The 23039-nt window shown below is 35.6% G+C and overlaps 3 protein-coding genes and 1 pseudogene across 5 annotated transcripts; 2 read left to right on the top strand and 2 right to left on the bottom strand.

The window, feature by feature from the left end:
• Positions 1 to 2205: 2205 nt before the first annotated feature.
• LOC103322061 (Zn-dependent exopeptidases superfamily protein) lies at positions 2206 to 10259 on the bottom strand. Its single transcript, XM_008223926.2, has 21 exons — positions 9883 to 10259; positions 9598 to 9683; positions 9389 to 9490; positions 8993 to 9099; positions 8795 to 8895; positions 8559 to 8646; positions 8349 to 8437; positions 7866 to 8005; positions 7599 to 7764; positions 7343 to 7478; positions 7051 to 7147; positions 6444 to 6573; positions 5908 to 5967; positions 5652 to 5770; positions 5378 to 5502; positions 4885 to 5109; positions 3949 to 4109; positions 3014 to 3177; positions 2800 to 2882; positions 2611 to 2696; positions 2206 to 2490 (listed from the first exon to the last, which is right to left on the bottom strand). The coding sequence occupies exons 1-21, from the start codon at positions 10093 to 10095 to the stop codon at positions 2347 to 2349; spliced, it is 2622 nt and encodes an 873-aa protein (XP_008222148.2). The 5' UTR covers positions 10096 to 10259; the 3' UTR covers positions 2206 to 2346.
• A 1005-nt stretch (positions 10260 to 11264) lies between these two features.
• On the top strand, positions 11265 to 14381 carry LOC103322060 (Exostosin family protein). The gene is made up of 4 exons (XM_089045742.1): positions 11265 to 11854; positions 12556 to 12852; positions 12953 to 13048; positions 13621 to 14381. The coding sequence occupies exons 1-4, from the start codon at positions 11351 to 11353 to the stop codon at positions 14044 to 14046; spliced, it is 1323 nt and encodes a 440-aa protein (XP_088901868.1). The 5' UTR covers positions 11265 to 11350; the 3' UTR covers positions 14047 to 14381.
• A 144-nt stretch (positions 14382 to 14525) lies between these two features.
• Positions 14526 to 16802, bottom strand: LOC103322059 (sulfite oxidase-like; annotated as a pseudogene). Its single transcript, XR_016124047.1, has 10 exons — positions 16713 to 16802; positions 16423 to 16531; positions 16039 to 16101; positions 15924 to 15960; positions 15713 to 15794; positions 15494 to 15612; positions 15322 to 15417; positions 15098 to 15208; positions 14896 to 14997; positions 14526 to 14769 (listed from the first exon to the last, which is right to left on the bottom strand). The product of XR_016124047.1 is annotated as a sulfite oxidase-like (transcript).
• Positions 16803 to 19207: 2405 nt separating this feature from the next.
• On the top strand, positions 19208 to 22367 carry LOC103322058 (flavonoid 3',5'-methyltransferase-like). Of its 2 annotated transcripts, XM_089045745.1 has the most exons (6): positions 19208 to 19301; positions 19446 to 19497; positions 21154 to 21239; positions 21394 to 21538; positions 21636 to 21767; positions 21982 to 22367. In XM_089045745.1, the coding sequence occupies exons 2-6, from the start codon at positions 19447 to 19449 to the stop codon at positions 22273 to 22275; spliced, it is 708 nt and encodes a 235-aa protein (XP_088901871.1). In that variant the 5' UTR covers positions 19208 to 19301; position 19446; the 3' UTR covers positions 22276 to 22367. The 2 variants fall into 2 exon arrangements, with proteins under 2 accessions (XP_088901871.1, XP_008222145.2); XM_008223923.2 differs by lacking the exon at positions 19208 to 19301 and having other exon boundaries at positions 19320 to 19497; positions 21985 to 22367.
• Positions 22368 to 23039: the final 672 nt, after the last annotated feature.

The following is a 23039-nucleotide window of genomic DNA, read 5'->3' on the forward strand; positions in this document are numbered from 1 at the left end:
AATGGAAATACAAGAAACCTTAACAATTTATTAGAAATGAAAACAAAATTTAAATATTGCAACAAACATTCATATTAATATTGGAAATACAAGAAATATTAACAAAATATATAAATTGCAAGAAATATTTAAATTAACTTTAATATGACATAGAAATTAATAAAACAAAAATTACAAATAATTTACCTCACTGTAAGGTTTAAGTCCCCGCTGCTTATGGTTGTCCATCGCCTTTGCCAAGGCATCCCTCCATTCGTAACTCTTTGTTAAGAATTTCCACCTACTAGAGATAGTTGCTTGATTCATGCAGGTCGTTACCACTAATTCACGCCTTTCAAAAAATCCTGATGAATTTTTTTCATATGATATTTCATCCATCATTGCCCGAGTCTGGGACAACTAATGTGGAGCCAAGACTACACAGCTAACATCTTCCATGACACTCCATGCCCCTCGGTTTAGCACTAGAAGAACCCATAAATTTTCTAGAAAAATTCAACTAAAGTGAAACAAATTTAGACTAGAAGAATAATGGTAGAATGAGAAGAAAATGTATGAAGAGGTGGTGTTAAAAGTGAAGAGTATTTGTTAGTATTTATAGGAAAAAACATGATATTTTTGGGTATTTTACAAATTTTTTCCGATTTCATTTTTTCATTGTTTTTGTAGATTGAGCACAATTGCGTTGGATTATCTTTGGAAGGACTTCATCGGGCGCGAGAGATCGCCAACGTGGAAGAAACCGTATGCAACTAACCGGTTTTTTCATTTTATTAGAAAAATGAGAAGCGCTTGGATTTGTTCAACCCGTCGACGCTTCGGTCCTGGCCACGTAATAGTCAGTTAGGCAGAGCGGCGCGCCACGTTTGTAACAGTAATAGCAACGTCAAATTTTTTGATATATGTTACGCACGCGCCAATGCGCAAAAAATTTAAACACTTGGCGCACGACCGTTGCCGCCGTCGTATCATTGGATCGAAGCCCCAGCGCGCTTTTTTTGCCTCATCAGCATTGGGCCTGCTCGCCCGAGAATGTGGGCAGCCCAGCCCAGACAACATTTTTTTCTGGGGCCTACACCTTGCCTGGCAGCTTTGGGTTGCTGGAAACAGGCTTTCCCCCAGCCCAGCCCCCGCAGCCTGCTTGCTGGAAATGCTCTAATAGTGGCATAAAGCTAAAGAAATTTTGGCATGAATCCCGTACGCCTAAACAAACCAGACATGGACCGCAGCATCCAAAACTATCAATACAACTACAATTTTTAAACTTTCACAAGTAAAAATACAAGTAGAGACTTGACTACAAACAAAACACCCAACTCACAAAAGAGTTTATGTAATTATTACAACCCAAAAAAATTGCAAAATCAACCAAGATGATAGAAAGTAAAGTCACCGCTGTCACAACCACGAAAACAATATCACCATCGTCAAGCCCAGGTTGAAGATCGGCAAGACAACTCAACAACAACTTTGTCGTCGTGGTGATTTATCATAGCCTCAAAGGAACAAGGGTAGCATTCTATCAGCGAGGCAGGGCAATGGCAGTATCCACTTTAGATTTTCAAGAATTCAAAGAAAACTCAATTTACTTCACAAGAGAATGTAGCGCGAGACGAAAAAACCAAATCGTTTGGGTAGAGTTGTCTACAACTTAGAAGACAAAGATGTTAGACCATGTCTGAAATCCGGAAAGAATTGGGGCAAAGCTTGTTCACCATTCTTTTGGGTTGTTCTTAATCCATGGCGATGCGCGATATCGGAATGCCTGCTATCCATCTAATGTGTGCTTGTCATATGTTATCTTTTACTAACTTGTAGCACTAATTTGTGGTTTAAATTTATCTTCTTGTACATGCGAAACTTCCTTCTCGTTTCTTTTTGCTTTTTCTCTGTGGTTTTGAGCACATCGTAAAAAGAATTATATTTCAAAATGTATGAAAGAATGTTTGAGGGATTGGAATTTATTACTACAAACAAAGAAAGAATCCAACTCCCATTGATTTGGACTGCTTTATATATACATTCAATTTCACTACCACAAAGTACATGAGAAGGAGAACGAGGAGGAAGAGGGAGAGAGTGGGGTGGTGGGTTGGTTGAAATTAGTAAGACCTTGAATTCTGGTCCGGAGAGTATAAAATTCTTTGAACCCCAAAAAAAAAAACAAAACAAAAGCAAAAGCAAAAGCAAAATGAAAGATGAATATAAAAACTAAAACTATTACTTTTATTAAATAAGTTCAAATAGAATTCTTCCTAAATCGATGCATGCTGGTTCCCACAATTTTGTTATAATTCTTTGCTGTCACAGATGCAAAACCACCTCTGCCGGCGGGTCAAAGAAAACCTAGAAGATATAACTAGACAAAAAGCCAGAATAAGCAACGACATCCACCCACTCCGGGAAAAGGCCTTTCAGCTGTTTCGCTTCATCAACCATATATTGGTCTATGACAGCAACTTCCACCTTCAAATCTTCAGAACTGCTAGCCTGCAATATTCACAGAAACAGAATTAAGCCATGAAGAGAGAGAGAGAGAGAGAGAGAGAGAGCTTTGACACATGAACAGCTGAAACCAAATAAACACAGGCTAAGTCAAGAGCTCTATACCTCTAACCAGAAGGTCCAATTCTCAGGGCTGGCTCCGCTAAGTCGGCATATGTACGATGGTGGACCTCCATCAGCTGTCTCAGTAGCTGTACCAATTTCTCAAGCATAAGAGTACCATGTGACAAAGTAAAACCAAAATGTATTTAGAGCATCTATCAAAAAACACGAACCAATCATTTCTCATAATACCTGGAAGTGTATTGTCTGCAAATGACCAACTAGATAAAGGACCGGTTATGTTGAGGACCGAAACCCAAACCTCCTCTAAGGAACTGACAGGAAGGCAGCACAAAAAGCTTCAGAACTTACAACTGAATTTAAACAATTAATCTAGAAAACCATATAGATAGCCTTTTTCTGTATCCAATTTGCAGGTCATGTGCCGGCGTTTTGTTCTACTCACCCTAAAGACAGTTCCAAGTATATTCTCCTCGATCCCCCACTAAAAACTGTATGTGGCTCATAAGTGGACAGATGGGGAAACTGCCTGTACTGCTTCAATATACCATCACTTCTGGCAGGGAACTTCAAACTTCTTGAGAACAAAAAAGACACAGGAAAAAGTCCCTGCATATACACACAAAAGGCCCTCACATAATTTTTCATCCATGGTTCCCATGTTTCAATTTAATGTTGAACAATTAATGCAAACAACTTATCCGTGTTGAACATATAAACAGCATCTTCCACTCAAACTAACAAGCTCGAGTATTACTTAGCCAACATAACTCAAGTGATAAGGACTAAAGAGAAGGGTTGTTCTTCAATCTTGATTATATCCAGGGTCTGTTTTGAATTTTTGGTGTAAATTGCTTAATTGAACTTTAGAAGTACTAATTTCTTATCTTATTAAAATATGATGAAAAAGGGTAGATTTGAAATGACAATTTTTTCTTGAGTATTTGAAATCCTTCATTTTTCCTAAATAATCAAATGCATATGAACATAAGAAATTAATATACGACCAAAAAAGAAAGAAATCAATATTTCAAAGTAGGACTAAGCAATTTACATTAAAAAGCCAAAGCCAAATCCCTCTTTAAACTCTCCTTCCAAATGAACCCTTAGATTTAGAACACAAGTGTTAGTTTTTGGAGAGAAGCCCACCAATGCAGGAGAAACAATATAGACACAGCTTTGGTGAGATTTACATAAGTGAAGAAGATCATTCATGTAATTATAGACAGAGTGAAAATGATTAACTAGGACACAAGGATCATGTCTAATATCCTAGGATGAGTGATCCAATCTCAAGGACAAGCACGTTAGAGTTTGAAAGAGTCGCAGAAGGGCATGTTTAATCATAAATTGGCATAAAATGATTACAAACTAACATACCATCCAATTCTCTCGGTGAGATGTCTTTGCAGTTTCAAAAGATGACTCCGAATTAATGTGCAATTCCTTTGCCACGTCAGGTGCATGTTTGAAAAGAAAAAGTAAAGAATTGGAATCCAACACCGAAAAATCATAGCTGGAGTCCACAACCTGATTTGCATCTGTCATACAGAAGAAAAACTATTGACAAACTAGGAAAACCCCAATAAAAAGAAATGCATAAAGAAATATAAAGAAACAGTATTGGAAGACAGAATTTCTGGATGTCTATTCTTCTCACCTAGAGGAAATTATGTACAGCCCAAGGAAACAATAGGAAAGCACAAAAGGATTCCTAGTCTTAAAGTAAATAAAGTACATGCAAGAGACCTTTTCTATGGTTATCTCAACACACCCTTCAAACGTGTTCTGAAATTCTACTCATATGCATTGTTTGGCAATATCTATTTACAATAGAATATGTATCTCAATATACTACTGTATTTGTAATTTAAAGATTAGGTAAGACTGTAAATATTGAAATACAAAATGAAGATTAATTTAGAGTTGGAACCAAAGGCCACACATGCTCCCACGTCGCCCCATATATGCTGTCCACGTGTTTGGCTTGAGTAACGCCACACGTGAGGGGATGTGGTGAGAGTGTGAATCCCACATCAGGGAGTTAAAGCCTTGCAAAATAGTTTAAATGATTACAGGTCTCTTCATCCATTGCCAATTGGTTTTGGGTTGGATGCTCAAATTCTAACAAATACGATGGCAAAATATTAGTTGAACGGATTTGCAATCATTTTAAAAACAATAGCCTGCTTGATCTATTTTAACCATCAGATTTTAGAAGGATTTTGGAATTATACTTGAACAAAAGACCAAAAAAAAGAAGATTTGGAAAGCATGCCTGTCATTTCAAAGATTTACTTTTGCTAGCTTGAATACCTGCAGTAAGAAATGAATGCTGGAAAACAACCCTCTTAGGTGCGTCCGCACTATATGGAAAGAACTGAGATGACAGAGCCAAGCCTAGCACACTAAGATGCAGCAAAACTTGCAAAATGGACGACCTAGCTAACCAATGACCACAAATAGGTATCAGAGGGCCTACACACCAACCAGTCACAACTCCAATTATTGCTGCCATTACAACGTCAGGAATAAAAAAACCTGCAAGAAAATTTCTGATGATTAAACAATGCTTTTCTGAATTTATGAATAATGGGAATTCAAAATATTTTACAGCATATTAAGCTTTAGAAAATCTTGTTCTATTGCAAGCACATAACATTCATAGAAAACTGAATTTCCCAATTATGAGAAAAAATGAAGACCTTATATTAATTCCAGCACAGAAAACAGACTTGAATGATATAATTACTTTAGATGCAAAGGTAACACATACCAGCTGTAAAGATAGAAAGTTCAAAGCACTAACCATATGGAGGTGGCAAAGCACCCATCATACCCATCTTTTCAACCATAAATTGTATAAGAAATCCACCAAAATATACAGAGTATGCAAGGCATGGAAGTATAGGTAACATGTAAAACAATGGTGACCTGAGAGAAATTTTAAAAATTATGTTAAAGAACTGTAATTCCTTCTCAGAAACTGTGAGAACAGGACTAAAAGTGACAACTATAAGAAAGGAAACACAAACATACCAATTACATTATAACTTTATAAGCAAAACAGTTTAAACCAGTACCTGAGTGACTGGCGACCAAATGATTTGATGGATAAGCAGTACGAAACCCATCCAGGAAGCATAGAAGCGGACAGCAAAAAAGTCAAGAAGCCTCCACTGAGCCCAGCAAAAAGGTAAGCCTGCGTTCACTAAAGTAGTTTTAGAGATCTCAAATTTAATTAAACAAATATAAGTTACGCAACTTAAGTTCATGATTCATATCATGACAATTGTTAAGTGAAAACTATCTGATGAAAAAAGTAACCATGCCGCTTACCAAAGTTAACATAGCGTATAATCCAAATGCTCCCCAAAACCTCGCTTCATCAGATAAAGCCTGCAAGATTCACGCATACGATAATCTATTTGCTAACTAAACAACTGGGATTATTGAAATATCTATAGACATTAGACAATATAGGTCTGCAAACTAAAACAGAAACATGATGCCACCAAAAGGAATTTTTAAGGCGGAATAAGTGCATGCAAAATACTTATAGGTCATAGTTGCAAAATCTTTTTTGGCATACATGAATACTATACAACCAATGAGATTTTTTACATAACAGAGAATGCAACCAATGCGATTGAAAGACATCTGTAATTTTTCAACCAATACATGAAAAAATGTATATTTCTCCATACTTGTCTCTCTTGAGTCTTCTATTGGCAAATGGTGCTTTCATGTTCATCTATAAAAGTAACTTGTAAACATATATTGAAGCCACTTCTATGTTAAAACTTCAAACTAAGGCCATGTATATTTTGGGGAAAAAAAAAGATAACGTGTTCTCGTCTGGTGCGTAACTGTACCTCCTTTAAAGACTTGAGACCTGCTGCATCTTGAGAGAGGGGAAAGCTACTCCAAATAATTCTGGGAATCAACATACCAACAAGAGAGCAGGGAATGAACATCAAGTAAGCCAAATATGGATGAGCAAACCTGCATTTTAATCCAAAATTTCAGTGACAGTTGTCAAGGTATAAAGCTCCAACTTAAAATGATACTTTTCAAGAGCTTGCATACATTTTTGTTTTGTAAGAGCTAGAATTATATCTTGTTGACTAGAAATTTTACATTTCAACTTCATTTATGAATAAATATGATCTAGAACTTCAATAAAGCATGACATACTAATTCAATAGAGATGGGCATGACTTTATCCATAGCATTATTAGCCACTATAAACCATAGAAACTAAAAGCGGCAGCTCTTTCATCAACTATAAGAGGCTTAACTGCTGAAATAAAGTGTCTGGTCAATGAACGTAATGAAATACTACTGAAAATATTTTTGAAAAAAATCTCTAATTCATATCAGCTAGACTCATAAGAATATCCTTATTAAAAAGCACAACGCTATTTCTACAGATAATAGGATTATAATTTATAAGAATACAACTCAACAAAATGAACCCACCAGTGCATTGCATGACTAGTGAACAGCAATCTCAGGATAGAAAAGATTATTGGAAAAACAATTGCCAGAAAAATCCCAGTAGCATGGAATATCAGTCCTGAAAAATTGACAAATCGGACAACAATGTTGAAAATTCTTGACAAATACCAAATTTTTTTATAAGAAGTGTCAAAGTAAAATAATTAACTCTACCCGTGAGTAGAGAACCAGAACTTTCGGGTGCAGAAAATGGGACCCCGATCACAGCAACAAGGTTGCATGAATGCATTTACATAAGAAGCAGCTGATTTACCTTTCGCAAAATCACAGAAAGTAGAAAACCAAGAAAGGAGACCAGGAGTCTGCTTTTTTGAGAAAACTGGCGCAGCTAGGAAGATGGCAATAGGAATACTGTGAAGTAGCATAGCTACCTTCCGTGTATAGTATATCTGCAATATTCATCAAGAGAGAGAAAGAGAGGACAAGCAATATCATACATCAGCCAAGAGTATATATATGTCAAATCAACAGTGTCATGAAAGACACAAATCATGAGCTTTGTAGCATACCATAAACAATGTTAAATAATCAAAGAAAACAGCATGTCCTTCCTCATACTGATTGGCAGTAGATATATTGGACTCTCTTTCATGTGTTATTTGTAGCTTAGAAGACTTGGTGAAGGCCTTAATTATGCTAAACAAATTCTCTCCGCGTGCTTGCATACTTCCAGGTCTGGAGGCATTGGAATGTATCAGAGGAAGTGCTTAGGGACGAAGTGATTTGAAAATTCAAATTAAGTAAATCTGTACCAAAATAGCAGATGTAATGCATACAATAGTCTCTCCATTGTATCATAGGATGTATGGTAAAAATAACCACCAAGGAGAAAGATAATATCCAAGCCAGGAATGTCACCGTAATCTTGAGAAAATATCCGAAAATCTGTATCTCCAGGAATAATAGGAAAAACATCCTGCAGATGGCACATAAGTCATTCAGAAGTAAGTCAGCTTATGAAATGCGAAGGCAAGCAAAATAAAAAAGACTACATACTATCTTGAATTAGTGTTATCATTTAAAAATTCTAAAGCTAATAGAAAATCATAACATAATTACAAGTAGAATCAAGAGTGTAAAAGCATATATGAAATTTCAGTTAAAAAGAAATTTAACTGATGTATTTACCAGCTGCAAAATAGTAAATGTATATGAAACATAAGATCGTAAGATATCAAATGAAAGAGCAAGCCCAAATGAGCTACCCTCATCGAAATGAAATTAATATTTAGTACTCTAAGAAAAGGAAAACCATTAACCTGAGCTGCACTATGTGCCATGGGATATATTGCTGATTGAGCATAGACCTGAGAGGGCCAAGAACCGGGTCCTGATTGACAAACTAAATCTGAAAAATAAATAAATACAAATTATCAAGAGTACATAAATCAACAAAGGATACTACAAACTAAAGATGAAAATTTCAAATGTATTCCCGAAAATAATATTAATGGGCGATGATATCCTACCAGGACCGCCTGTCCCTGATGCTTCCACGTTTATAAAAGCCCCAATAGTGTCACGCCATTTATGTGTCTTCATGAAGCCGTGAGAACCCTAAGTAGCATACAAAAACACCTCTAATGAGCTTAAATGCATCAGAAGGTCCATACTATATGAATTATCAAACAACTAAATTTTGAATAGTAACAGATGATGCAATATTTTGCTCCCAGACAAAAAAACCATTGTTAAGACAAATTACCAACATAAAAAGCTCTTCTGCCCCATTAAAAAGAAAAAGCACAGGCCGAGGAGGTATCCATCCAGAATCCACAATAAGTCTTGCTATTTCCAGCATTGAAGCTGCAAAGGAATAGGAAAAAAAATAAAAAAATTATATGAACATGCAAGACATGGTGATTATAGTATCTCCAATCAGGTAAGATTTCTATCTACCCACCTACACATGAACCACAATCACCAGCACCTGGGGAACCAAGTGGACTGTCAAAATGACCATTTACCAAAACTGACGGGTCAGAGTCTTGTGAATCTTCAGATGATATCCTGCCATTAAATAAAACTTAATGTGGCGTGACATTCTCTAAACTGCAGCATGATGAAAACATCAATGCTACATTCTTTTCTTTTTTGTAACAAAACATCACTTCTACATTACTCATAAGATACATATAAACTATAACTATGGCAATGAGTAATACCAAAAATAGGACCAGCAGTGTACTCAAATATAACTAGATAGTAAGTACAGAAAATAAAGGCAACAAAAGAAAAGTTTAATTGATTGGTACAACCAAAATTTCAATAAATAAGCTATCAGAAATGTGTATAGTACCTCATCACAATATTTGTGTGGTTTCGGTACCCAAGAGATATGCTATGGCCCAAAAACATCATATTAAAGGTGCCATTAACAACGGTCTCTTCTATCTCAATTCTGCAAATATCAAAATTTAGGCATCATTGTCAGTTTTAAAAAACAGATAAATAATAAATTCCTAGAAATTAATCATTACGTCAGACAAGAAAAATTCACATAAAGACCTAAAATTGGACCCAGCTCGCTCCTTTATCATTTCCAATTGAGCTGTAATATACTGAGCAGCTTCTCTTAAACCAGGGCGCCCTTCCTATCAAAAACCGTACGAAATTGCTAATAAGTAACTCGACCCAGAAACAAAAATAGTAATCAATCTCCCAGTATAAATTACACTAGCGAATTCAAATCAAACACAGAAAAATCCTAAATAAAGGTTTTTTATTTGGACTCCAAAAACAAAAAAAAGAAAGAAAAAAATAGTGAGGCTATTGAACAGCGAGCGAGCTCACTTGGCGACCATCGATTTCTTGGGCCAAGACTCGAACATGCTCGACGGCTCTAGCTTCCGAGAAGCGATCGAGAGGAGCGTCGATCTCGAGCGGCTTAATGAAGCGCATGTGGATAATAGAGTCGACCAGCATCGCAATGAGACCGTACGTCACCGCCAGGATGAGCAATAACTTGAACCCGGAAACGTCGCCGGAGCTGAACCTCAACGCCATTTTCTCGATCCCTCTCAAAACCTAAAGACAAGGAACGAGGCCAATAAAGGTGGGTTCGCGAATATGGTGAAGAAGAGGCTGTGGGTTTTGTTTTGTGAGAGAGAGTGAGGTCGGTAAGTGGAGAAATGCGTAAGAAATTTCCAAACCACCTCCCGCTACGGGACGTTTGTGATCGTTGTGATTCGTTTTGTCTTTGGCTCCTTAGCGTGCGAAGCATGTGATGTAAATTTGGTAAATTGGGCTGGTCGGTCGGTCAAAGTGGTTGGCCTTTTAATATGAGCTCGGTTAGACTAGGGTTTATTTATCATGCGTTTTGGGCTTATTTCGATTGTATCATATTATTTGGCTAATTTGAGAATGGTTTAATAGGAAAATTTTCCAGTTATAAGCGTTTTTATTAGAAACAATTTTATTCTCAATATGTCGTAGTCTGAATTTATAAAGGGTTGGGTATTGTTGATTGGTTTTGAAATGGAATTTCAACTTTCTTCATGATATTAGAGCAAAACTTCACGTGTTGAACTCAACGGCCATACATGCTTTCATATCACCCAATATGTGTTATTCACATGTTAGGCTTGAAAGTTGAGGAGACCGATACCACTATCTCTATTTCTACTTTTCTACTTTTCTACTTTTCTTCTTTTCTTCTTTTCTTTTTGTGTGTGTAACTACTAACTATCAATTGTTCATTCACATGATAAATGATTTCATATCTTGTTTGGAACATATGCATTATCTGCTTTCCTTTTCCAAACTATGTCAAATCTACAAAACAAAGTTAGAGGTGATGGTTACCAGTGGATGCACCATGCGTGTTTGAAGCATGTTGATTTACACATTCATTTTCTCACTTCTTTTATCATTAAAAGCATGTCAACTTGACTCATTTTGCTGCTCATTACTTTTATTTATGGAACTTGTCACAACACTACAATTGATGTGTGATGCGCATTATTATTTTTAAGCTAAAGTTGATTGGTCGAGTGTTGATCACAAATAAGTATACTTTACCTTTTTCTGTTTTTTTTTTTTTTGGTTCCACCAAAGATGAAGATAAAAATTATTTATAAATTAACAAATAAAAATAAAGAACTAAAGACGATAAGGCTTTTGTGGATGACGAATCCTTGAAGCAAGGCCCAAAGCCTTTTTTATTCTCCCATTTGTTTTTTTGCCTCCTTAACCAAATCTAACGGATAGTTAAGTTTTAGTCTCTCTCTCTCTACACTCGGCACCAAATGGCCGGTCAGTAATGTCAAACAGATCTCAGAAAATGTACGGAAAAGCCGCATTCGCTCTCGTCTTCGCTATCCTCATACTCCTCATCACCTACTCAATCTTCATCGGCACTGTCGATATACGATCCTACTTCCTCCCGCTTCTGCCGTCGCCACCGCCAGGTGCACAGCCCCTCTGTGCAACCGGCCCGCCTCTCAAAGTCTACATGTACGATCTCCCGCGCCGGTTCAACGTCGGCATGCTGAACCGGAAGAGCACGGAGCAGGCTCCGGTCACGGCCCGGACCTGGCCCACGTGGCCCAGGAACTCTGGGCTCAAAAGGCAGCACAGTGTTGAGTACTGGATGATGGGCTCGCTTCTGTTCGACGGCGATGGCGGTGATGGGAGAGCGGCCGTTAGGGTTTCTGATCCGGAATTGGCCGATGCGTTCTTCGTGCCGTTTTTCTCTTCCTTGAGTTTCAATACTCACGGGCACCACATGACCGACCCGGCTACTGAGATTGATCACCAATTGCAGGTAATTAATTAGGTTTCGATTGCTGGCGTTCTTTATCTGTGAATATTGGTCGCTTGTTATGGAGAACTTTGATAATTTTGTGTCGAATTGGGTCGTCGAAAGCAGTGAATTGGATGCCTTCGATTGAGTTTGCCTGTCTCATTTTCCCTTCTGTATACATATTTGGAAATGACAGTTTCGATTCTGTGTTTTATCTTTATAGGAAATTAAACAGAGTCTTCTGCTGAAATATGAGAATTATGTGGTTTTCTGAATACAGATGAGATATGAAAAACTGGGATTTTCTTCTGTGGCTGGCATATTGAATTCGAGGCTTGGGACTTGTATGTTAATTGAAACTTAAACACCTTTCGCTGTCATTCAGTTTGATTCGTGACACACTTTTCAAGAAAATGTAGAACGGTTTTTGCAAAGTTAGGTGGTATTTAGAGAGGAATTGGATGATGGTTTCACTAATTGCAGTGCTGCTTTGTTCATTCTTGAGCCTTTCCGTAGATTGATACTTTGTTTTACCATCAACTGTTTTTATCTTTACTTGGTTTTTGTCAACCAGCTGTCCAAGTTATAATTCATACCTCCAATGTTTTCCAATTTTCAAAATCACTGTCGTGCAGGTCATAGTATTGTTTCCAAATGTCCTTTTTTCTTTTGGACTTTCATATTTTTGTTATGACTAAACTTTGAGTTTCTTCTGATTTCAGATAGATGTATTGAAAATCTTGGGGGAATCCAAGTATTGGCAAAGATCCGGAGGCAGAGACCATGTTATCCCTTTGACACATCCCAATGCTTTCAGATTTCTTAGACCACAGATCAATGCATCAATTCAGATTGTTGTAGATTTTGGCCGGTACCCTCATGTCATGTCAAATCTGAGCAAAGATGTGGTCTCCCCATATGTACATGTTGTGGATTCATTTACAGATGATAATCATTCAAATCCATATGAGTCCCGCACTACACTTCTTTTCTTCCAGGGCAGGACATTCAGGAAAGATGTATGTTAGTTTAAGAGTTGTTTGAAATAAAAGATGCATCCTGTCTTAAAACCTTCTACTCTGAGCTATAATTGATTACCTTTGGTCTTGTTATATGCAGGAAGGCATTGTCCGTGTTAAACTGGCAAAAATTTTAGCTGGTTATGATGATGTTCACTATGAGCGAAGTGTTGCTACAGGAGATAACATAAAAGCGGTATGTATGGAGTCTTTAGTGGTCCATAAATTTTATTGTTGTGTGCATATCTTGGTCCTGGAAAGTATGGATTTTACACATTAGTCACTGGAAATGATTATAGTCATCCTCAGTGTCATTTTAATTTCTTAATGATCTTTAGCATCTTCTCAAAACTTTTATGGTGTCTCAGAATCATCCATGAGTGCCACTTCTAATTTTCTCTACTTGTAATTTCTATCTAAATATATGCATGCATCTTTTTCGTGAGTGAACTCAAATTACATACAATGCGGCAACCCACAGCATCTTAGTTTCATTCTATTAAAGAAAAAATGTCGGGGAGACTAATCATTTGAGGGACACCAAGCAGATAGATTTCTAATATATGCTCTTAGTTGGTATGTTTACTCTCAATTGAAGAAGACAGGCAAGTTTCTGTCATCTGGATTTTCCTTCAGAAGGATAATTTTCCCCTTGCATAGGACGTTTTTGTAGTCAGCTGTCTCAAGTTTGAGTAATAAATCAGATATTATTAAGTACAACTTTTTGTGTATCTCTCTTTTTTTTTTTTTTTCCTTCTGTTATACCAGTCTTCGCAACGGATGCGTTCATCAAAGTTCTGTCTGCATCCTGCTGGAGACACTCCTTCGTCTTGTCGCCTATTTGATGCTATTGTGAGCCACTGCGTTCCTGTCATTGTGAGTGATGAAATTGAGCTCCCGTTTGAGGATGAAATTGACTACACCAAATTCTCACTATTCTTCTCATTCAAAGAGGCTTTGGAACCTGGTTACATGGTTGATCAGCTCCGGAAATTTCCAAAGGACAGATGGATTGAAATGTGGAGGCAACTTAATGCTATTTCCCACCATTTTGAATTTCATTACCCCCCAGAGAAAGAGGATGCCGTCAATATGCTATGGAGACAGGTGAAGCACAAGCTTCCTGCAGTCAAACTTGCTGTACATAGAAACCGGAGGTTGAAAATCCCAGACTGGTGGCGGAGAAGAAAGTGATTTCAGGAGCATACGTCTGTTGTATATTCATGATCTTTTTTTTTTCCCATCATAGTGACAACCCTTAAGGGGTAAAGAAATACCATAGGTATCACAACACCCAGATTTTGCAGGGTAATGTTTTAGAGGTTCAATAGCGCTTTTTGCAGCTTACAGCTTGTCTATTCTTTGACTCTCTCACTTTTTTAGTGTCAATTGAGTATAGTTTCCCCCTTGTTCAGTGTCGTATCAAATGACATACTGTAAGGGGTAATTTCTTGTGTTGATGATCCGATTACCCATTTGTCCTACAATTCCTGAGTTCGTAATAATGCAATACCATACGGCTTTTCACATTGGAATTTGGTGGTTTCTCGTTTTCATTGTAATTACGTTGTGGGATATTTTGAGGTTGCCCATGTAAAAGAATATAAGCTTGTATAGTCACTAAGGCTAATCCAATTGATGGCCCCTTCCCAAGAATGTGCCTGCTAATTAGGTTATTCAAATTGATGTTTATGTATAGTTGTAGCCAGCAGCATATGGTGGCAGATAGAAAATTTTCTATACAAACTCGAATTGCTTATTCTAGACAACACTCTGACTGATACATCAGTCTAAATCTTACATATCCTTACAAAGTTGGCCCTATTCCCATTGTGCTTAATGAAAACTGTGCTTAAACAGATGACATACCTTTCCAGGCTTCACTGTATTTTCTTCCTCCAAAGAACAAATAACAGACTGCAAAATCCATCAAAGACAATGTTCATGAGTTCATTGAAAATCATGTCAGTGAAGGCACATATATCTACATAAACAAGAACTATGCGCAAGGAGCTTAAAGCTATTGATTATCGATAGAAATACCTGAACAGGAAAATCCATTTGAGGCCTCCGGGTTGACCAATCAATATTTTCCCAGTTCACAGTAGGAGGAAACATTTTGTAGTCCCTTTGCATAAAGAATCCCTGTTCCACTATAATAACTCAATTATTCTGTCCATTGTAAGAGTCATATAATACAAGAACAGATAATGCGACACGATTAGTAAGATCAGTAAAAACCAACCTGACACTCATTTTCAATTATATTGATAGAACTCAGCCATTTAACAGAACGAGCACCTATAACACCAGGAACAATTACGCGCAGCGGATACCCGTGATCCCTGTTTAGAGGCTTTGGCACAGTAAAATAGGTCAGCGAGAACGTGGACACATACTTAGACCTCACAACTATAAGAAGCAATTAGAAGAAATCTGATCTGAAAACTACACCAGCTGTTTATTTACCTCTCCATTCATCTCAGATGCAAGTAAAACCTCAGCATCTGAGTTTGTTGCCTGAATTAACGGAATTGATCCCTTGTACGGTCCTCCTTTTTCCTCCTAAAAGACAGTCATCATACAATATAAAGCATTCCCAAGTAAAGAGAAGAACGTGTGGTACAAAACTGAAGCTCACCTTGCACTTGTCAACACTTACGAACTCAACATGCTTTCCTCCTAATGGGGACACTGATGTTAACTTAGAGATCCCCACAAGTTCGAGAACATCAGCAAGTTTAGCCCCACCCCAAATGGCTGAAAGGAAACGTAAAACAAAAATGATAAAAGTTTAATTTTACTTTTCTACGTGCAATTTATCTGTGACGGAAATTAATAAGCGTAGTAGCAAATTAACCATTTCCAATAGCAGAAACATCCCAGCCAACTCCTTTCACTGCTTTTACTTTGCTCATTGCAGTCCTTCTATTACCTGCACACTGGTTAGCTTGAAACGAACCGAATCAAATTATGATGGAGCTGTAACTAAAATATACCGTCTTCCCCACAATAATGCATTAATCTGAGGAGGTGGGCAAAGCTGGAAATGCCTTGTCTAACCAACTTACTTGTAAAGTGGCTGTCACAATGTGCCTTCGTAGCTTCCTGTTTCAAGTTACCAAAAAGTTTTACTCTCTTAATTGATTAAGATGAACCAACTACAAAAGACATTATAGTAGTTACCTAATATCAGCCATTGATAGTTCCAGGGGCTTTTCCACCAAACCACATATAGACACTCGATATCTGCTCACACAAAGAAGTAAAGTGTTATAACCTTGGATTTGGACAAAGTAATTGCAAAATGAGGAAATTGGAAAAAGAATAAAACATTGCTTAGAATTCGTAAACTTTCCTGTGAATTTTTCATTTATGGATGCAATAATAGCAAGAGATTAAATTTCAACATAGTTCTCAAGTTTTCCCAACAGACACAACTCTTTCTAACTTTAAATTCATCTACTCCGTCGGCTAAAACCTTACCACCTACCTCAACATATGCTAACAATTTGGCATATATAGTATAGCTACAAAAAGAAGAAGAAAAAATGGCAAACTGCTGTTAACCTTTCAATGTCATCAATGACAGGGATTGGCCCATGGTTTCGCTTGTAGAACAAATCTACTGGCGTCACATAGGATGCGATGAACGTGGTGGTTCTGCGTTGAAAGGTTCCTGTTTCACACGAACACAGTGCAACCATACACATTCATTTCAAGCTACCAAGCATGAAAACGAAAACAGCTACAATTTTAAGAACCGCTTGTCCGTCTCTCTGAAAAGTAACAGAATTTACCTAAAAAGGGAAAATAAAATTGAATAATTATGATTTAAGAATATATGATGAAAACCCAACCTGGGAATTTACAATGAGACTTGGATGACGTTGTGGTTCTTCAGTATAATTAGATGGAGCTCTTAGGCCTGACATTTTACAAACGTTAACTGCATCAATGAGAAATAGAGACAACAGAGGAACCAGAGGCTGAGAATAAAAGCAACCAAATTCATGTGTGATATACATATATAGTGGTACATACTACATTATTTGTCACCAAATTGCTTTATCAGCTTTTCTATGTTCAAATTCTTTTATACCACGTATCATATGCTGGTGGGAATTTCTTTCATATTAGGGATTTTTTTTGTAACATTTTTTATTTTCATTATCCGACAATGATGTGCCTAGAAGTTTTCTGGGATAATCTTAGTGGGTGTTTAGGTGTACCACTAACACTAAAGTTCTAGAACTAAATTATACAAAATTTTTGTCTAAACTTAACATATAATAATGAACTAGTTTAATGCATTAAAAGGGAAAAAAAACATAGAAGTGAGTTAACGCCATTGATAATGACAATAAGTTCGTTATTCTGCACTCAAATTTGAGGTTCTAGCATAAATTAGATTGGATTGATTTAGATTGTATCAATTGACAGTGAATTCGTCATTTTGCACTCAAATTTGAGGCTCCCAACATAAATTAGATTAGATTAATTTAGATTGTCTTGTATTGTAAAGAAAAAAAACCAAAGTTAATGAACTAGTTTAACTCAATTCGACAAAAAAACATATAAGTGGTATACATATATAGTGGTACATACTACATTATTTGTCACCAAATTGCCTTATCAGCTTTTTTATGTTCATATATATCTATATATATAAAGCAAAAGGCAGAGAATGGTGAAACATTCAAAATACCAGAAAATGCCCTTAGTTAATGCAAACATTAAGAATTGGAATTATTAATTAAATGAGGATAGTACAGTAAATTCACACTTTTTCATATTAAAAAAATTAAAATTAAAAGAAAAAGAAGATAATGGATCCTATTTTTATAGAACACAACTACCTAATTATCTTTTTTAATTCTAAAATAAAAAAAATTTATAAAAAAAAATCTCTCGCGAAGCACGTGAAGAGAGGCTAGTATTCTTTTATGCCACGTATCATATGCTGGTGGGAACTTCTTTCATATTAGGGATTTTTTTTTGGTGACATTTTTTATCTATATATATATAAATAAAGCAAAAGGCAAAGAATGGTGAAACATTCAAAATACTAGAAAATGTCATTGGTTAATTCAAACATTAAGAATTGAAATTATTAATTAAATGAGGATAATATAGTAAATTCACATTTTTTCATATTAAAAAATTAAAACTAAAAACAAAATCAGATAATATGTCCTACTTTTATGGAACATAACTACCCATGTTATCTTTTCTCAATTCTAAAAATAAAAGAAAAAGGAAAAAAGAAAACCAATTGGCACATCTAGTATATATAAATTAAAAGGCAAAGAATGGTAAAACATTCAAAATACCAGAAAATGCTCTTGGTTAATGCAAACATTAAGAATTGAAATTATTAATTAAATGATGATAATATGGTAAATTCACACTTTTTCATATTTAAAAAATTAAAATTAAAAGAAAATTCAGATAATATATCCTATTTTTATGGATCCTATTTCATTATCGGACAAAGATGTACCTAGACGTTTTATGGGATAATCTTAGTGGGTGTTTAGGTGTACCACTAACACTTAAGTTCCAAACTGAATTATACAAAATTCTTGTCCAAACCAAACACATAATGAACTAGCATAATGCATGAACGGGAAAAAACATATAAGTGGGTTACGTCAATTGATAATGGCAGTGAATTCGTCATTTTGCACTCAAGTTTGAGGCTCCTAGCATAAATTAGATTGGATTGATTTAAACTGTCTCAATTGACAGTGAATTCATCATTTTGCACTCAAGTTTGAAACTCCCAACATAAATTTAATTGGATCTTGCCTCTTGTACTATAAAGAAAAAAAAAACAAAGTTTATGAACTAGTTTAACTCAGTTCGACAAATAAAGTAATTCCATAATAGAATTTTTTTATTTTTTTTTGGTAATTAATAGAAAAAAAAAAAGGTTGGATGGATGAAATAGGCAATGATGATGGTCCGGGATTCTCCTACCGCATGTAAATGTAAGCGGTGGATAAGCATGTGGTGGATGAGTGTGACCACTGAACCAGTATTTTCCTAGAATGTACATAGGATTAGCAGCCATCGGCTAAAGCTTTACATTTGCATGTCTTTGATTTGAAAGTTGAGAGATTTTTCTGTCTTTTTTGAAAAAGTTTTAGCTTTTTCAAAAGTGAAAATTTTTTTTTTTTATAACTAAAACCTAAATTTACTTATATTAATTTGTGCAATTGCCGTACATTTAACAGCCCACTAGCCACACCTATCAAAAACAAAGTCTGGCCCAGTCTACATAAAAGTTGGCCACAACGTTTATCCTTAGTCCTGCTTATGTATATATATTAAAAAAATTGTTAAAGAAGCCTCCCAAATTCACAATATAAAAAATCTATCAAAGTTCTGATATTTTGCCTGTAGAGAATTAAGAATTGGCTCTTCTGTTCAGCATGGGAGACAAGGTAGCCGACCTTTATCCTTTTAGTCCTGCTTATATATATATTAAAAAAATTGTTAAAGAAGCCTCCCAAATTCACAATATAAAAAATCTATCAAAGTTCTGATATTTTGCCAGTAGAGAATTAAGAATTGTCTCTTCTGTTCAGCATGGGAGACAAGGCAGAGAAGATCATCCTCAAAAGCCCGGCACTTTTAAAGGTACCCATTTTCCTTCATTTCTTCCTTCCCTCAATGCCATCAACTCATCTCTCTCTCTCTCTCTCTCTCTCTCTCAGCGTTTCTTGTAATGAAGCATCGATCCTGGAGATCCCTTTGAGCTTAGTGTCAACTTTAAAAAAAATTCTTGCTAGGAATGATCCTCAAATTTTTTTTTCTTGTTTCCCTGGTTTTTAAAAAAAATTATTTAATTTTATATAAATTCATCTTTGGGGGAATTTTCAATCTTTAACAAGAATGCAGATACTTGTTTTTATCAATATTATTTTTTTTCTTGTCTTTTTTTAGTATACATGAGGTGGATGCATGATGCACAAGTGCCATATATCAGTTTTTTTTATGGGATAATTGTCAAAATGTCAACTGAACTTATACATCAGTTTCAATTTGTCACCTTAAAGAAAAATTTAAGAGAAATGTTACCTTAATTTTTCAAAATCTATGATTTGTCATTTGACTTTAATACCATTCAATTTTCTATCCATTTTTAAGGGTATTTTAGTCTTTCCATTTTCGAAAGGAAAAAAAATAGAGAAAAAAGATACCTCTCTCCATTTCTCCCCTAAAATGCCCAACCCCACCACCCCCAAAACACATCACACAGGACCCCTCCCCCTATTCTCTCTCTCTCTCTCTCTCACCATGTATAATTTTTTTGTATAATGATTTTTTCATTTTAAAATACCCTTGAAAATTAAAAAATTAAAATACCCTTAAAATTGATGGAAAATTGAATGGTGTTAAAGTCATGGCAAATCATGGATTTTGAAAAATTAAGGTAATATTTTTCTTAATTTTTTCTTTAAGGTGACAAATTGAAATTGAGGTATCAATTCAGGTGATATGTCTACAAAAATACCTTTTTTTATTACTATCACTAGCCCCTTGGCACATGCTCACGCATGTGTCAATTGGTTTTCTTTTTTCTTTTTTCTTTTATTTTTAGAATTAAAAAAAAATAATATGGGTAGTTATGTTCCATAAAAGTATGACATATTATTTGATTTTGTTTTTATTTTTATTTTTTTAATATAAAAAATGTGAATTTACCATATTATCCTCATATAATTAATAATTTCAATTCTTAATATTTGAATTAACCAATGGTATTTTTTGGTATTTTGAATGTTTCACCATTCTCTGTCTTTTACTTTATATATATAGATATATCATGCATGATGCACAAGTGTCATATATTATGCATGGATGATGTACAAATGTCATATATCATGCATGGATGATGTACAAGTGTCATATATCGTGCATGATGCACCTGTATTAGAAGCTTTCAATCCAAAAAGACAGAAGCTTGTGGGATTTCCCGCTATATTATACTAATTAGGGCTTTGAAGATCTTATTAATTTCAGCAAGTTAGTATTTCCTTTCTTTAGTTGTTGATCACCAAGTTGAAAATAGGAGACAAATTTTGCAACCCCGGTTATATACACCCATTCTTCCTTGTCTCATCTCTCATTACTTGTCACGTATCACGTGATGAGACAAACCCGTATATGCAACCGATACAAGTGAGACGCTATTGGAGATGTTCTAATTATATTTTATGGATATACAATGTGTCCCTAACCCTAACAAAAATAGTAAATTAATGGTCTTAATTTTTCTTGTGCATATTACAGTACATCCTCGAAACAAGCTGCTTCCCAAGAGAACACGAGCAATTGAAGCAACTAAGGGAAGCCACTATCGAGAAATACCAATTTTGGTAGGTTTAATTAACATTTGTATTTAACTATTATTAGAAGCAAGTGGTACTATTGATTAAGGATGTAATAGTAATTAAAATAAAATTAATTTGAAATATATGAAGTTACTTGACTGACCCTGATGATGAATAATTAAATTTTGAACACGTATAGGAGTCTTATGAATGTGCCTGTAGATGAAGGCCTGCTTCTCTCGATGCTTCTAAAGCTCATAAATGCAAACAAGACACTGGAACTTGGTGTGTTCACTGGTTACTCTCTTCTTACCACTGCTCTTGCACTACCTCATGACGGCAAAGTATAATTTTTAAATTTCATTAAAATAATATTAATTAGTTAGATTATGTGGTAATTAACGATAGCACAACATTATGAGTTTCATTAATTCTTTTCAGATAACGGCAATCGATCCAGATAAAGAAGCATATGAGTTTGGATTGCCATACATTCAGAGGGCTGGGGTGGACCATAAGATTAATTTCTGTCACTCAGATGCCCTCACTGTCCTAAATGATCTCATTGCCAATGTAAGTTAAAAATCTGTGATTTCACAAAAATCAATTACCCAACATACCTAAGTTCGAAAAAGGAAATGTTATTCGTACTTCCAAATTGCCGTCCTATCTAGTGAGTAATGGATGACAAACTGGGAGCGTGAATAACAATTTTCTTTAGTTTAACTTGTTTATTTATTTGCACTGGAGATTTTAATTTTAAACATATGTAAATAATTAAATAAAGCAGGGGAAGGAAGAAGGGAGCTTTGATTTTGCATTTGTGGACGCGAACAAGGACGCATACATCAAATATCACGAGCTGCTGCTAAAGCTTGTGAAGGTTGGAGGAATAATAGCTTATGACAACACATTGTGGTTTGGGACAGTGGTAGAAGCTGAGGAGAATGTGGAGGAATTTGCAAAGAAAGGCAGAAAGCATCTGCTGCAACTCAACAGCTTTCTTGCTGCCGACGATCGCATCGAGTTAGCTCTTGTTTCCATCGGAGATGGACTCACCCTCTGCAGGCGTCTCTATTAGGATAGTAGTGTTAGCTACCATGAAACAAACTCCAATCATGTTGTTGTTGTTGTTTATCTAATAAATAAAATAAAATAAGACAGTTTGATTTACCCATCTATGGTAATTAAAATGGTGAACATCATCTTATCTTCAAAACTAGTTTTTCCTTATTTATGATGTGTTGGTGTGGAGGAGATCTATGTGGTATCCAAAATGAATTTCTCAGAAATGAAACTCCTATGTCTAATATTTGAAAGTTGTTTAAAGAGCTGAAGTATGATGAAACTCCTATGTCTAATATTCGAAAGTTATTTAAAGTATGATTAACCTCTACATAGAAAGTTCATGTCTAAGCGCCAGACTAATAATGCACTTGTCAACACATGAGAAAGCATAAGAATGTGCTTGTTGAACATGAGCCTGCGTTCTCGTATACATTTCTAAGTTTCTAAACTTCAAAACAATTAAGAAAAATAATAAGATGATGGGTGTCCAAAGAAACGAGTTGGGTGTTACTAGAATTACTAAATATCTCGTTTAGAAGAGATTAAGCCTTTTTGACATGAGCCCGATGAACCTATTTGAATCCAAAGTGGGTAATAGCTTAGTAATTTGGGCCAATGTCCTTTGGGTTGCATTTTTATACCCAAAAGAAAAACATTAAAGAAAAAGTGGGTTCAATGCTTGCTAACTTCCAAAGACATCAAATCAAAGTTCAGCTTAGCATTTGTCATGTCCGCCTTTTATAGCCAGCATATGGGCAGAGCTCTCATTAAGCCGCA

Source organism: Prunus mume, linkage group LG2 (genome assembly GCF_029339155.1).
Source record: "Prunus mume cultivar Tortuosa linkage group LG2, ASM2933915v1, whole genome shotgun sequence".
NCBI lineage: Eukaryota > Viridiplantae > Streptophyta > Magnoliopsida > Rosales > Rosaceae > Prunus > Prunus mume.

Coding starts and splice junctions, on each gene's coding strand:
- LOC103322061 (XM_008223926.2), bottom strand. CDS start 10,095: ATGGCGTTGAGGTTCAGCTCCGGCGACGTTTCCGGGTTCAAGTTATTG. Junction 7,479..7,598: donor ATTATTTAACATTGTTTATG/GTATGCTACAAA, acceptor TGAATATTGCAG/ATATACTATACACGGAAGGT. Junction 5,110..5,377: donor TGCTTTGCCACCTCCATATG/GTTAGTGCTTTG, acceptor ATTTTCTTGCAG/GTTTTTTTATTCCTGACGTT.
- LOC103322060 (XM_089045742.1), top strand. CDS start 11,351: ATGTCAAACAGATCTCAGAAAATGTACGGAAAAGCCGCATTCGCTCTC. Junction 11,855..12,555: donor AGATTGATCACCAATTGCAG/GTAATTAATTAG, acceptor TTCTGATTTCAG/ATAGATGTATTGAAAATCTT. Junction 13,049..13,620: donor CAGGAGATAACATAAAAGCG/GTATGTATGGAG, acceptor CTGTTATACCAG/TCTTCGCAACGGATGCGTTC.
- LOC103322058 (XM_089045745.1), top strand. CDS start 19,447: ATGGGAGACAAGGCAGAGAAGATCATCCTCAAAAGCCCGGCACTTTTA. Junction 19,498..21,153: donor AAAGCCCGGCACTTTTAAAG/GTACCCATTTTC, acceptor TGCATATTACAG/TACATCCTCGAAACAAGCTG. Junction 21,240..21,393: donor ATCGAGAAATACCAATTTTG/GTAGGTTTAATT, acceptor GAACACGTATAG/GAGTCTTATGAATGTGCCTG.